Source organism: Lutjanus erythropterus, chromosome 12 (assembly GCF_056507025.1).
Source record: "Lutjanus erythropterus isolate fLutEry1 chromosome 12, fLutEry1.hap2, whole genome shotgun sequence".
Classification (NCBI taxonomy): Eukaryota; Metazoa; Chordata; class Actinopteri; order Lutjaniformes; family Lutjanidae; genus Lutjanus; species Lutjanus erythropterus.
In genome coordinates this window covers 1,581,119-1,597,656 of record NC_139328.1, presented here as the reverse complement: position 1 = coordinate 1,597,656, position 16,538 = coordinate 1,581,119, and the positions used below count along the sequence as shown (strand labels likewise).

Genomic DNA, 16,538 nt, shown 5'->3' with positions numbered 1-16,538 from the left:
TTGGGCATAAGTGCAAAACAAGAAGCTATGCACCTCTTTGCTCTAAATCACTGTATCTGTCGGCCTTGCTCATGTATTGTGCCCTGATAGAGAATGTGGAGACAGTCTGTCTGCCCGATAAGCCATAACCTTGGGACCTCAGGAGAAAGTATCTGGGGGATGCACTACTCTCCTACTTGTGCAGCTGTGGACTGTAGTTGTGCAGAGTGACCAACTACTAGTGTGCCTGTTCAGGTTAGATGACCTATGACTGGACCCTTCACGACTGCATTGTCACCCATATAAAGAGAGACTCAGGGAACAATCTAAGGGCTAGTGAGGCAAGTGAGGCAAATTCCACAACAATAGCGTACTTCTTCTGACAATCTACAAGCCCATCAAGTTTATTTTCTATTCTTATGCTTCTGCTCAGCCAGATTATCCAGCACCACAATGTGTCCTTCCATTGCTCTGCAGACGACACACAGATGTACCTGCCACTGAGACCAGATGAGACAAGAAGCCTCGCTGCTGTGTCAGACTGTCCTCACGATGTGTAACTGTTGGACGGCCCAGAACTTTCTCCAACTCAACAACTCATCATCAGAAATCATCCTCTTCACTCCACCAAATTCCATTAATCCCATCAAAAATAGTCTCGGTCCCCTGTCCACAAATGTCACGTCCACCTCCAGAAATCTAGGAGTATTATTCAACTGAGATCTCAGCTTCCAAACACACATCAAAAAAGTTGTCCAGTCCTGTTTTCTCCATCTGTGAACCATTTCTAGAATCAAACCACTGCTCCCACACTCTGACCTGGAAACAGTCATCAACACATTCATATTCTTCAGACTCCACTATTGTAATTCACTCCTCTCTGGCCTTAATCAAAAATCACTCTCCCTCCTCCAACTGGTTCAAAACACAGCAGCGAGGCTTCTTACTGGTTTTAACAGACCACTTCACATCACTCCAGTCCTGGTTTCCCTCCATTGGCTCCCTGTGTGTTTTAGAATTGATTTGAAGATTTTACCAAGAGAACCTGACTGTAGACCTCCAGCCTCCACAGGTGACAGGTTTGGTTCTTAAAATGTTAATAATGTTAAAATAAACACACATCTTTTGTTTAGGATCAATTGACCTATGAAAAAAACAAAACAAGTTTTGACAGCACATCACAGAAATTTTCTTTAATCAAAAATTGCTGTGATTATGTGACCCTGTGTACTGATGTATGAGGATATATGTGTGACATATTTTTTCTTTGCTTGCTTGTTTGTTTTCTTTTTCCTTCAAGACTTATTTGTTAATTTTTATTTATGTATTGGAGTCCACCTCCAGATTATGAACAATTGTGCCCTGTGTTCTTGTATGTCTTTCAAAAAGTAATAATAAAAAAAAAAGATCAAAAATTGGATGGGACATGTCCCTGTTATCTGCCAAAACAAAGAGAAAGAAACAAGACACATCACTACAGTTCACTGTCATTTTTATTAGTTTATTTTAACAAACAAATCAAAACTTTTTCCCTCTGCCCATGCTGATCTCTGCATAGTACCGGCTTAGTCCTTGGGCCTCCAGTACTTTGATGGTAATCTGAAAAACAGATAGAAAATGATTAAATTGTTCTTTTTGCTGTCCTAGATAATGTGAAAGTATACACACATTATACAGTATACAGTATACAGTATACACAACTTTTTATGGATTAATCAGGGAAAATACCTGAAGTGGTATGCTAATTTTGTAATGTTATGTATAGAGATCTACAGATAATATAATAAAACAACTACATGATGAGATGTAACATCATGCGCCGTCATCTTGTGTGTCAGTGTCTTAAAATGTCTTACACTTTATATTAGGATAATTTTATTGCAAACAGTTGTGGCAAAAGCAGCAGTTTGTCTTTTGTTTTTCACAATAAAATCAACACACACACTTATTCAAGTATCAATAAGGACCAACTTCCACTACTGAGGTCACGTGATTTCCTGTCACCTGCGGAGGTCACAGGTTTCCTATCAACCGTGGCGGTTGGAGATCTGCAGTCAGGTCCCTCTTGATTTTACTGATCACTTTGAAAGCCTGTCTGGGTCTGGCCCCAACTTACAGAATTGAACTGTTCAGCCCTTATGAGCCAGTATGCAGCCTTAGATCCTCGGGCGGGGCCCTCCTAAATAAGAGATAAGAGCATCATCATGTTGTCATGGCGACCATCATCAGCATCCTCTGGATATCCTTGCACTTCCTGTGACTAACCACAAGGTGGTGGCATTTCTTTTTCATGTTTAATGTCAGCAGCAGCAGCAAACAGAAATCCAGCATCTGATAAACTTTAGTTTCACATGTGTCACACATCCCTTCAAATAATATGAAATGTGTCATAACTGTTCCTGAAGCTTCTTAAAGGAACAGACTGACATTTGTCTGCTTTGGTTTGACAGAGTTATTCCATTTAAAGGAGATGTGAGGAAAACATTTTCACTCAGCATTAAATAAGCAAATACGCTGCTGTTTGTCTTTATATTGTGAATTCAAAGAAGGAAAAGCAACTAAAAAACTGTATCTGGAGATGGTGGGTCGTCATTGTTGCTCTCCGGGCTCAGTTCAACTCTGTGTGGGTGGAGGGTTCAGAGGAAAAAAAGGCTCCCAGACAACAAGAGAAAAGACAAAGAGCTACAGAGAGGAAGAGGAATTTCTCATGTGTCCATAAAGACACTAAACTCTAAACAGCATCAAATGTCCACAGTCTTCTTGTCAATTCAGCATCAATATAATCAATAAAGATAAACTGTGTTTCTGTACAAAGTGAGGTGTGTCTATGATGAAAAAGTGCAGATGCAAAAGCACACGTTTGCTCCTCCAAATATAATAGTGGGGGTGCAGCTGCATCCGTTCACTGTTCACACATTTATGGTTGTGGCTTCAAAAAACAAGGTGTGAACGTAAAGTAAAGCAGAGGGGCCGATGGCGCCTTGGTCCCCCTACTTCCGGCACCATTGGGGAGAGGAGTTGATGAGTGTGTACAGCAGCAGATATGAATCTGTTCTCAGTGGTTATTAGGACTCATAAAAAACTGTTGACAGCCAATCAACACTTCCTTTCCTGCAGCAGACGGGCTGTGTGGGTTTCTGCTCTGCAGCCTCCTCACCGTTAGCTGCTCTTTTTCACATTAATAACACAATGACAGTTACAAGCGTCGACTCTGCTTCAAGAATCATTGCAGGAACTTCAGTTTGATTTCAGCGCTCAGTACTCACTGTCTCAGCTTTCATCTGTGTTATTCATGTGATTTCATGTCATTATTAATGTCATGAAGTGACACAATTATAAAAGGGGCTCAGCACTGAACCTGCTGGCACAGACACACCTACTGACTTGTATATAACAGCTATATGTTTGTGTTTGCTTCTCTTTCTTTAGCTTTGTTGTCCTTGTTTAGCTGTATGCTTATATTCAGATCTTCCTGTACATTTCTTCTTGCTGCTGTGTCAAAGTATATTGAGAGCTACTTACAAGCAGAGTCACATGACTTGTAGGCGTCAACATACACGGCCAATGAAGTGGATTGTGTTTGTGATGATTTGCTCTGAAGCCAAAGTGAAATCCATCAAAACAAGGATGTTTGTAAAACACACACACTGTGATTTTTCACTTTATTGAGAATGTTCCACTGAAAGAATTTGACAAAGCTGCCACACTCTGCATAATGTATTAAAAAGAAAGACAAGAAGAGAAAAATACTAGAAACAATCAAATATCTAGCAGACAGCTAATGATTCAGCTTCATTTTCTATGATTATACCAGTCACAATTCAAAGTGCAAATAAAGTGGAGGATGAAAATAAGACTAGAGCACAGAATTTACACTCAGTAACTGCAAATATATATGTGTATATATGTATTTATATTGTTAGGATGACTGTATCTAAGCTGTGCATAAAAAGAGACATTTTACAAGCAAGAAGAAAACATGAAAATGGACATTTGTGACTGCTGATCAAAGTGATCAATGAGATGAATTGATGAGATCTGATGGTGAGAAAAGGCCATCAGAAAACAGTCAGTCAGCATGTGTGCAGTTGGTGGACGGTCCCTTGTTTCTGAGGATCTTCAGCAGAGAGAGTCCACAGCAGAACACCAGACTCTTCACTATCAGCACTGTGTACAGAACACAGAGCAGCTTCACCCTGCACTCAGACTGGAAGGAAGGTGCAAACGCAGGAACCTCTGAAACACAAAAGGAGACAAATGTTTGGAGTCGCAGTGAGAAATGTCAGTCCTCTGCTCCTCTGCTCTCTTTGACAGCGTCTCCACATGAAGCTGAATCACTGCTGAACACAGTCACCAAGCCTTCATTACCTTGTTCTGTTTGGGCCTCCACTGTGTCCCCCTCGTGCTGGACGGAGCAGACGTATTTATATGTGTAGAGAGGGTCTCTATCTATCAGCAAGATGGCGGCGCTGCGTCCCGACTCTCTGAGCTCCAGCTGCTCTCCCTCAGCAGGGGGCAGCTCCTCCAGAGAACCGTTCTCCTTTCGTCTTTTCCAGGAGAAGCGGACCAGAGGAGGAAACATGTGTGAGGCCAGACACAGCAGGGAGCTCTTCCCCTCCAGGTGGGCTGTGGATGCTGCTGGGTACACGCTCACCACGGGCTTCACTACCTGCTCATCTGAAGTTTGACAGCAGCAACAAGCAGCACAGACACACATTCACACAGTCAACAGCAGCTTACAGCACTGCACTGCATTCAGTCTGATCCTGGAAACTACATGGACTCTGATCACTAAACTACTCATCAATACAGCACAAAGTTCACTACATATACTGGATTCACCTTCACATCAAACACACTCAGCACCTCATGGCACCACATGATAGATGGAAAATAAAGACAAGTAGACATTTGACTGTTCTTTCTTTCAATGTACAACGTCCATTAAGTATAATTCACTTTGATTTAATTATATTAATTATATAATATAATTTAATTTAATTAATTTTTTTAATTTAACTTCATACACAAGTAACACAGTTACAGTGATATGTTCAATATTTAAAATGTGAATATAATGTAATATAATATAATATAATATAATTAGTGCTGTTAATCACAGTATCAGGCTGTGATTAATCTCGATGAATCACAAATTTAAAATAGTTGTATATTAACTTCTATGCCATTAATTATTATATTAATTGTTGATTAATCAAACATCCTAAAATGTTTCTCCAACAACCCGAAGATATTTAGTTTACTGTCATAAAGGAGTCAAGAAACAAGAAAATATTCACATTAAGAAGCTGAAATCACAGAGTTTTTTGTTCATGAAAAACTCCTCAAAGTAATAAATCAATTATCAAAATAGTTGTCAACTGATTAAGTGTTTAATCATTTCTTAATTGATTAATTGTTGCAGCTCTAAATATTGTCTAATACAATATAATATAATATAATGTAATATAATATAATATAATATAATATAATATAATATAATATAATATAATATAATAAATAGAACCTCAAATCTGTCCTGTCAGTTTAATCACATAATTTTATTATTATCAATATAAATAAATTCTTTCATAACAATTTTAAACTTATACACAATTAACACAGTTACTGTGATATGATTAAAATGTGAATATTATGATATAATGATAGAAAATCATTTTTCTGTATTATGGTAATATTCATTTTATGATAAAGGATGTTTACTGTCACATTAAATATCGCTGCCATTTTGATGATTCCAATATCTATAACATAATTATTGATTTATCAGCTGAAACATTCCTGTAATCAGTAAAGAAACAAATCAATACATAAATGGTTTCAGAAATTTTTTCACAATAATTAAATTTTTTTTTATACACAATTCAGATGTTATGTTTAGGTATTTAAAAAATGAATAAAGACTGATACATAATGCAGTACAGGAAATTAACTATTGACACTCGACTACTGTTCAATAATTTATATTATATTATATTATATTATATTATATTATATTATATTATATTATATTATATTATATTATATTATTCAAGGTGTCCACAAAGTGTCTTTACAATTTAAAAAAATTATGACAAAATCAATTGATGAGATCTGTTAATCAGATTTGTTCTATGTACTCAGAGGTTATCAAAGTTTTTAATCACATTGCATTTATGTATTTCAGGTACCTGTTGATGAAATAGTTTCTGTTAAATAAACCTTTAAAATTGTCTGCTCCTCAAGAAAAGGCACAATGTGTATCGTGGTTTATTGAAACAAAATCGGATACGCAGACTCAGTGAAACTACAGGATTAAGTGTGGAAGACGTCCACCGTCACGTCCGTCAATTTGTGCATGAAACAAGACATTTATGGAGACAGGGACAGTGTTGGATAAAGGGAGGAGTGGACGACCAAGAACACGGCAAGAAATCGAGTATCGTCTTGATGAGCTTCATGCAACTAATGGTGTCCATATAGAGGAGGATTAAATGAGACAAAAAACTTCAGCATCTACCTTTAATTTTCTAATAATTTCCACACATTTGTCTGTTCATTTGCTTTTGTAATTAATTTGTTAAATTGTAAAGAGACTTTATGGACACCCTGTATTATATTATATTATATTATATTATATTATTGTATTTACATACTTTCAGCAACATGTTTACTGTCATATATTTGCAGTTATGTTCAGTGTAATATATCTTTTATATTCAGTGTATGAAGTTAAATAAATAAATATATGTGTGTATGTGTTATATATCATCCTGTATCATGTACAGACATTTACATTTATTATATACATTTATTTTACTGTCATATTCAATATCTTTTTGTCTTCATGTATAAATATATATTCCACTAAAAGACACACGTACCATCATATATAATACTATTGTCATGAAGTAAATTTGACCTTTTCAAAAATGATGAATTATCCTATACAACATATTCATTTATTAAAGTTATGGGCATTTCAGCTCCATTCACTGACAGATATTAACTGATGTTTAATATCATATATTATTTTGTTTGATAAAAACCAGAGATGGTGCTGAATTACTGACATGATCAAATACTGTATATTTGTAACTTTGACAATATCAGACTTTTTCTATATAAATCAGTTTGATGTGATGCAGAAATAAAGAATAACTTCAGTTGTGCAGTGAGATTTAAACATCTTTTCAGGAATTATGAAGCTTTTTGATGTAACAAGCTGCACGGCTGCAAGAATTCTCTATTAATGATGAAAAAACTAACATGTAAAGACTGAAGCAGCAGAAAATCATTAAAAACACATTTTCAACTTGTTCAAGAAAACAACTGAAGGAAAATGAAGCTTTATTCTTACCTGTTACAAACAGTTTAGTTCCTAAACCAACGATGTCGTACCAGAGTTCTTCCTCAGTGTGACACAGTGAAAAGTGGTGATACAAAAACCTGTGTGCTGCCGAATGTGTCAGCTGAGGTGAACGAGTCCAAATAATGAAGCAGGATCATATTTCAGCTCCATGATGTGTTTCTCTAATGTTCATATCAACATGACTGTCTCTTCTTTTATTGTCTTTTTAGACACACTAGCAGTGTTGCTCTATGGATGCTAATGTCTGTCGCTGCACTTTTTGTGACTCCTGTCCCTGCTGAGGCTTTTCTGCTTCAAAAGCTCACAACATGTCATCATTACCAAGAGGAAATGAATTCAAATGAACAAATAGTGCATCTTTCCACTGAATGAAGCCTTAGCTTGATGCTCTAATGATTCCCCTCGTCCTAATCCACATGGAAAACATCCACAGGACCACTCTGTAAACTTCAACTCTTTACTTCAGCACAAAAAAAGATGCTTGACAAAAAGTCTCCAAAAGTGTCCAAAGTGTCCAAAAGAATCAAATGATGCCATTAAATCCAAGAGAGAAACGTTGATGAGAGGAAAAGAGGGAGAAGTCAACAAAGCGTGTGGCTCCACTCTCTGCTCGCCTGACTAACTGATCTGAGGTTAACCCCAAAACTCCCTCCTCACAGGAGCATCACTTCATGACATTAGAGGGCTGCACTTACTAGGAAGCAACAAACACTTACCTGATCCCAACCATTACCAATGAACACTAATGACATTTTTACACATTTCAAATCATTCACTTACTGCATTACTGCAAATATCAACTGAAATACCTGGAAATACTGCAAATATTACTTCCATACAATTAGATTTCACCATCTACAATCCATAATATCATGAAAAGATTCAGAGAATCCAGAGAAATCTCTGCATGTAAGGAGCAAGACTGAAAACCAACACTGAATGTCTGTGACCTTTGACCCCTCAGGCAGCACTGCATTACAAACTGCATTAAAAACCCTCATCATTGTATAAAGGACACTACATGGACTCAGGAACACTTTGGAAAACCGTTGTCAGTAAACACAGTTTGTCTCTGCATCTACAAATGTAAGTTCAGACTCTACCATGCAAAGACAAAGACATATATCAACAACATCCAGAAACACTGCAGACTTCTCTGGACCAGAGCTCATCTGAGATGGACGGACGCAAAGAGGAAAAGTGTCCTGTGGTCTGACGAGTCCACATTTCAGACTGTTTTCACTAATCATGGACGTCGTGTCCTCCGGGCTAAAGAGGAAAAGGACCATCCAGATTGTTCCCAGCACTGACTTCAACAGACAGCAGCTGTGATGGTATGGAGGTGTGTTAGTGCCCATGGCATCATGGGTAACTGTCACATCTGTAAAGGCCACATTAATGCTGAAAGGAACATACAGGTTTTGGAGAGACATATGCTGCCATCCAGACGACGTCTTTTCAGAGACATCCCTGATTATTTCAGAGAGACGATGCAGAGACACATTGTGGACGTGTTCCAACACAGTGTCTTCGTAGTAAAAGAGTTCAGGTACTAGACTGACCTGGACCTGCAGTCCAGACGTGTCTCCCACTGAAAATGTGTGGTGCATTATGAAGCACAAAATACGACAACAGACTGTGGACTGTTGAGCAGCTGAAGAATATCAAGAAAGAATGAGACAGAATTTACCTTAAAACTTTAACAGTTAGTGTCTCAGTTCACAAACACTGACTGAGTGTTAGAAGAAAAGATGATGGATCACAGAGAGAAACATGATCCTGAAACAACACAATGACTGGATACTCATTCACTCAAGATCAAGATGTTCCTGCTGTCATGTTCCTGCATGTTCCTGCAGGAGGAACACAAAGGTATTATGTGTAATCTGCTGACACTGCTGTTGGAGAATAAAGAGTTTATCTGACTTTGTAATCCAAGTCATTTATGTTATATAAGTAACAGTAATAATTAAAACATAACATTGTCCAACTGGAAAAATCAACAGACAAACACAAAACAGCCATAAGCAGACAGTCTCCTTTTCTGTGTCTGTAACTCTTTCATAGATTATTGATTATGTGGTTTAGGTTTCTCTCTTTCTGTCTTTCTTTTTTCAAAGGCAGGTGAGCTGGCAGCTGTGCTGATGGTTACTGCTGTGGTGAGCCAGTTCAAGTTCCCTGTGACGCTGTCGTCTCTTGGTGGTACAAAGGGTCCAATCCTGGCTTCGATGAGCGGCAAACCCAGCCGTTGAAGGTGGCGTTCAGGTGATGTCTGTGGTGGACAGAGGTGCATTTGAATGTCCGTTGTTTGAGGTCAGCTGGAGTCCAACGGCTGCGGTTTCATCAAGAACAGCATCAGTACAATGTAAAGAGAAAACACTGTTCCTTCCTCGGAGTGTGTGTTCTGTAGTCTTTAAAAAAACACTCAGGGTCCTGACCGGCTGCGTTCAATTATTAAACCAACCACACTGCCAAACAAATGGCAGGATGTGACCTCTCACCTGGACACCTGAGTCACTGGCATTCTGGGATTTGTAGGTTTTCCCCTTTTATCTCCCAGGCATGACAACATACAGCAGTAATAATCATAACTGCAGAAACTCATGTTTACAATCAGCTCTGTATAAAGAAAGAACAGAAGGAAAAAAGACCCTGAAACATCCTGAACAATATTATGAGTAATTCTCTGACGTGGGTCAGTGCAGTTCAGTCTATAAGTTCAGGTGGGCTGGAGGCAGCTGCTCTCTCCCAGGATATCTGTGATCTGAGGTAACGTTAGTGACCTTAAAATGGTGAACTTGTTACAGGTGCTGATGTGCAGGGACGTGTCTCTGTCCCTTTTGTAGGCAGATCTGCAGCTGGAACGTTAACCTTGGATGTGGAGTTCTGCACTCCAACAGGTTGGTGTTTTGGTGTGTGTGCATCTTAAGACTCTTCCAGAGACAGCTCTGCAGACACAGCAGGAGAGTCGAGGAGTTGGTCTGCATGTCTTCTCCAGCCACTGTCCACAATTTGGACTGAATAGGACGCAGATCCAGTTTGGGCAACAACAGTGGCACGGACGCCATGTTAGTTCCTTGTCAGCACAGATTCTCCTGAGGTGAAAACTCTGTCTTGGCCTGTTCTCTGTGCATAATCCATTTCCCCTGTTGATACTGAACAATGTCCTTCGCCGCCAAGGGCTTTAAGAAATCAATGCTGTTGCACAGGTCTCTATTCAGCATTAGGCTGGAAGAGATGGTGTGGTGGCACGAGGACTGCTGCAGAAGTTTGGGATATGTTCTTTGTCACTTGCTCCAGTGCACCGGATATAATCCAGATAGCACTGTGATGGCCTCTGTGATGGGTGTGTTTAGGAACCAAATGCAGCACTCTGGAAATCTGTGACAGTTGGTAATGACCTTTTATAATAAACAGGCAAAAGAGGAACTTGACCAGATGAAAAAAGAGGTAACAGTTTGTTCTTCAGGCTCAGAACCCACACAGTCTCTGGGTGTCAGGCTCGAGGAATGGGTTGAGACAAACCTGGAAGCGGGACCCAGGGTGAGGACGTGAGCCCTCGGACCCGCAGAGTTCTATTCACTCCCGTGACAGAGGGGCTTACAGGAGGCGAGGTCAACGAGGCGCTGAGTCCAGAACCAAAAGAGTAGGCTGAAGAAGCAGCAGGGAAGTCAGGATCAGGTGGAGAAGTCGGGACCAGGTGAGCAGACAGAAACCAGACGCTGAGGCAGAACTCTTGGTCAGGGACAGAAGGCTGGTGAGTTTACCAGGAGACAGGTGATGCAGGCAGGTCAGAGGCAGGCAGGGTCAGCAACAGGAGATCAGGCAGGTAAGGAGTGCTGGAAAGTCTCACATGTATGCTGAAGAACAATCTGTCAAGGACTGAGAGTCCTGAAGAGTCTTATATGCAGGACTGATTGAGAATGAGCTGCAGGTGAACTTGCAGGTGAGTGGAGTTGGGCTGATGAGGTGGGAGTGGCTGGCAGGTAGAGTGGAGCAGAGGCAGGGAGAGTGGAAAATTACTGAGTCAGAGGAACAGGAGGGAAACTGGAAGACTGGAGCTGTGACAGCCCGCTTAAGATTTGATCCATAGCTCTCTGAAACAGTTCTGGGGCTGAAGTGATGCCAAAACGCAGCCTACAGTATCTGAAAAGTCTTTTGTGTGTTTTGATGGTCAGCAGTGACTTTTCATCCACATGCATTTGTAGGTAAACCTGACAGAGATTGATTGAGCTCAGGGTTCAGTGTCACCTTAAAGTCTCAACAGGTCCAGGTTCCTCCATCCTTCTTGGGTACTGGAACACTGGGCATGATCCTCACTGATCATCATCGGTTCCAAAACTCCAGTCTTGACCAAAGTGTCCAGGTCAGCCTCCACTTTGGGGCTGATAGTGTAGAGAACTGGTCTAGCTTTCATAAACACAGGTTTGCTACCAGGTTTGACAAGCAGCTTCACTGTAATATCTTTCATTCTGCCTCGTTCATTATGGAAAACCTCTTCATGTTTCTCCAATATTGCCTTCAGGTGAGCGGCACCATGTGACAGCTTCCTTACAGTTTGCCAGTTGAGCTGGATGGCAGGATCATTTCCTTTGGTAACAAACACTGGAAGCCTTGCAGTTTGAGCCTTAGACTGAACAGTCACATCAGTCATCCTCTTCATGTGTACTGGATGTCCTGTGTACATCCTAACAACTGTGTCTGATGGACGTTTGATACCAGTTTTATTGTTACACTGATATTAATGTCTTTTTCAAGAGTCAAGTCACTTTCTGTGAGTAATTTCTTCTGTGCTGCTTCATTCTGTAATCCACACACAGGCCTGTCTCTCAAAGTGTCATATAAAGCATCCTTAAATTCACTGTGCTCAGCTGACTAATGTAGTGCTGCGACAAACATGGTGACAGATTCACTCTCATCCTGGTCACACTTTACTTTACACTAATAAGATGTAACAAGCTGTACTTTGTATCATATTAGACAAAACAAAATAATATAATTACCCTCTAATAAGGTCCAATAAGAGTCTTAACAATAATTAATAAATATACAAAGCTTTCATAGCCTGATGGCGTCGGTCTGCTGGGGTCAGATGGTGACGTGGCTTTAAATGGTTCATGGAAAGAGGTTAGACCTCCAGCTCTCTTCAGAAAGCCACACAATGTGTCAATATCCTTGGACTTAATGATGATTTCATCTTAAAATGCTTTTTGGGTCAGGATTATCATTTGTGTATCTTTATTTTCATGTAGTATTTGGTCTCAATAGTGAATGATGGCCAGTAATTGTGTTTTATGAAGCTTCATGTTGTATGTAATGGGCTTTTCTGTGATTAGTTCCTGTATCTTGAAGCGAGGGGGAAAAAGTGATTGGTTCCTAAATATTTGGGTCCCTCAGCTGTGTGTTTTCTCTGCCTTTGTGTCCATCACTAAATTGAACCTGTGCAGCGCTGCAACCGCTCTGATGAAGGTTTTGTGTTGAAACATGTAAGTGTTTGTTTATTGATATGACCCAAATCAATATTTTGTCCTCTTTGACTTGAAGACTTGACATGTGCTGCCTTTTCAATTTTCTGGAATACGCTCACTAAATTTTGAGTCTAACGCTCCACTGAGAACCACATAGTTGAAGTGCAACCTCCTTTTCTAAATCCATATTTATATTTATTGTGAGGTGGTAAACTCTTGTGGGCGTAGTAATTATGAAAGGTGAAGTAAAAAGAGCCACAAAGTCCATGTATGGAGGAGGTGTGGTGGATGGACGGCTCAAACAAACACAGGTGTTGAACCCTGGTCTCCTGGGTGAAAGTCCTGTGTTTGTTTGAACCATCCATTCTGAAACCAGAAGTCAACTTTGACTTATTTAAAGTTTGAACTTTATTTTTACCCATTACTCATTTATTTTGAGCCTGTATTTTAACCCAAACCATGATGGTTTCCTAAACCTCACCAAGTAGTTTTTGTACATAAACTGAACCAAACTGCAACAGTTTTACGTTTCCTTACGTAATGTAGTTAAGGTCTGGTCAGTCTGTCGCTGCTGGTCCACCAGTGATAGGAAGGTATACTTACCTTTGTTTTATGTTTGTTTGTTTGTTTGTTTGTTTGTTTGTTTGTTTGTTTGTTTGTTTGTTTGTTGATGGCATCAGTTTGTGTAACAGCCACTGGGAAACCTCCTGGTCCTCCCAATGACCAGTCCACCCTCGATTACACAAAGTCATTTCACCCTTTGTTCAGATCAAAATATTGATTTGTGCAGCTTTAAATGTTACAAAGTCTTGAATTCTTGAAAGTTTTCAGTCACTTTATTAAAAATCAAAGCATTAACTTTCAAGATGCTGAAGTGTTGGTCTACAGACACTTTTGTCCTGATGGTGGCGCTAGAGGAAAGGTCAGGAGGTCACCATAAATGTTAGGATTCATCCTCTGGGAACCACAAACATCCACAGGAAACTGATGGAAATGTGTCCAACAAAATCAGCGTCCTAATAAGCCGCTGCTAGAAGGACAAAATCCTGAGCTGACATGTGTCCAAGATTTGTCTTTGAAAATGTCATCAAGTGAAATGATCTGCTGAAATCTACTGAAAGGTGTTAAACAACAAGTGCTGCTGGAAGAGTTTTCATTCAGAGCAGATTAGTATTGTGAGGGAGGAATGGACTTTATTCCAGCAGCACAACAAAGAGACCAGTTTCATCTTTATCTCAAAGATTTTCTTTGCAATTTCTTCTTTGATTCAACAAAATGACTTTCAAACATGACATATGTTTGTTATTTGATCCTTTCATCTGGATTCTCTTTCTATTTAGTTGTTGTTGTTTCCTCATTGTGCTTCTGTGTTGTTAGTTTGTCCTCACTGTGTGGAACAACAATAAAGCTGCTGGAATATCTGATCAAAATATCAATCAATATCATATGAAATCAATCCTGACAGCAGGAAAGAAAATCAATCCCTCAGTTCAGTGTGTTTGTGACTCTGGCTGAGATGGAGGTGAAATATGTGAACCTGGGCTGTGGTTTACTGCTCTCTTCCTGTCACAAACACTGTTTGACATCTGTTCATCTGGAGGTTTTTGTACAGGCTGCAGGCATCATTTCTCACTGTGGGGAACTTTCTTCGAACAGAGGCAGTAGTAAGTGGCTGAATGATTGAGTTTAACTGTCTGGATCTGCAACTCACAGCTGTTCTGTTTTCTCACAGCTGAGAAATCATCTTTCTGAGGATGATTGTATCTGTAATCTAATTGACCATTACTCACATCAATATCAAGAATCACTCTGAATATTTCTGTGTCTTTCTTCTGGAACCAGTATACCCAGTTGTAGTCACACTGGTCAGTGTTTCCACAGCTGAAGGAGACGTTTCCACCAACTCTCCTGGTCAAAGATAACTGATCCTGAATCAGCTGTGCTGCCGTGGCAACCAGCGCTGTAGAGAAACAGACAGGTAGATGAAGGTTAGTGTGACAGTGTTTGTTAAAGGTTGACTTTGTTGGCTCCTGATTGGCTGGAAACACTCACCTGAACACAGACAGCACAGAGCAGCAGCTGGGAGGAAAAGCATTTTGTGCAGTGGTGTTTCCTCTGGTGAACCTGGGGAGAAGTGGCACTCTGATGCAGCTGAGGCCAAACAAGGACGAGCTGTGAGATCAGACGAGGGACACGTGCTTTCTAACAGGTCCTCAGACCTCCCATCAGCCCCTGTGGTGGACAGATAAGGCTGCTGCTGCTGCTGCTGCTGCTGCTGCTGCTGCTGAAGTTTGTTGGTGTTGATTTGAATCTGACAGCAGATGAAAAATCTGGGTCACCATGATGCAGAAATAGAAAAAAACATTCATGTTAGCACAAACACATTCAGGTCGGTGGTGAATTTAGTAACACAGACTGTTATCTGTTGTTTAACAGCTGTGATGAAAATACAAAACTACAAACTACTTTGGAGTATCCTACCATAATACTGTACTTCTTCTGACAATCTACAAGCCCATCAAGTTTATTTTCTATTCTTATGCTTCTGCTCAGCCAGATTATCCAGCACCACAATGTGTCCTTCCATTGCTCTGCAGACGACACACAGATGTACCTGCCACTGAGACCAGATGAGACAAGAAGCCTCGCTGCTGTGTCAGACTGTCCTCACGATGTGTAACTGTTGGACGGCCCAGAACTTTCTCCAACTCAACAACTCATCATCAGAAATCATCCTCTTCACTCCACCAAATTCCATTAATCCCATCAAAAAGTCTTGGTCCCCTGTCCACAAATGTCACGTCCACCTCCAGAAATCTAGGAGTATTATTCAACTGAGATCTCAGCTTCCAAACACACATCAAAAAATTAGTCCAGTCCTGTTTTCTCCATCTGTGAACCATTTCTAGAATCAAACCACTGCTCCCACACTCTGACCTGGAAACAGTCATCAACACATTCATATTCTTCAGACTCCACTATTGTAATTCACTCCTCTGTGGCCTTAATCAAAAATCACTCTCCCTCCTCCAACTGGTTCAAAACACAGCAGCGAGGCTTCTTACTGGTTTTAACAGACCACTTCACATCACTCCAGTCCTGGTTTCCCTCCATTGGCTCCCTGTGTGTTTTAGAATTGATTTGAAGATTTTACCAAGAGAACCTGACTGTAGACCTCCAGCCTCCACAGGTGACAGGTTTGGTTCTTAAAATGTTAATAATGTTAAAATAAACACACATCTTTTGTTTAGGATCAATTGACCTATGAAAAAAAAAAAAAACAAGTTTTGACAGCACATCACAGAAATTTTCTTTAATCAAAAATTGCTGTGATTATGTGACCCTGTGTACTGATGTATGAGGATATATGTGTGACATATTTTTTCTTTGCTTGCTTGTTTGTTTTCTTTTTCCTTCAAGACTTATTTGTTAATTTTTATTTATGTATTGGAGTCCACCTCCAGATTATGAACAATTGTGCCCTGTGTTCTTGTATGTCTTTCAAAAAGTAATAATAAAAAAAAAAGATCAAAAATTGGATGGGACATGTCCCTGTTATCTGCCAAAACAAAGAGAAAGAAACAAGACACATCACTACAGTTCACTGTCATTTTTATTATTTATTTTAACAAACAAATCAAAACTTTTTCCCTCTGCCCATGGCGATCTCTGCATAGTACCGGCTTAGTCCTTGGGCCTCCAGTACTTTGTTGGTAATC

General features: G+C 39.8%; 1 protein-coding gene across 2 annotated transcripts; it reads right to left on the bottom strand.

The window, feature by feature from the left end:
• Positions 1-3,607: 3,607 nt before the first annotated feature.
• LOC146317271 (immunoglobulin lambda-1 light chain-like) lies at positions 3,608-14,914 on the bottom strand. 2 transcript variants are annotated; one of them, XM_084732517.1, is made up of 6 exons: positions 14,872-14,914; positions 14,463-14,779; positions 10,903-10,909; positions 7,340-7,387; positions 4,348-4,656; positions 3,608-4,215 (listed from the first exon to the last, which is right to left on the bottom strand). In XM_084732517.1, the coding sequence occupies exons 1-6, from the start codon at positions 14,912-14,914 to the stop codon at positions 4,049-4,051; spliced, it is 891 nt and encodes a 296-aa protein (XP_084588643.1). In that variant the 3' UTR covers positions 3,608-4,048. The 2 variants fall into 2 exon arrangements, with proteins under 2 accessions (XP_084588643.1, XP_084588642.1); XM_084732516.1 differs by lacking the exon at positions 10,903-10,909 and having other exon boundaries at positions 7,340-7,391.
• Between the last annotated feature and the right edge of the window lie 1,624 nt (positions 14,915-16,538).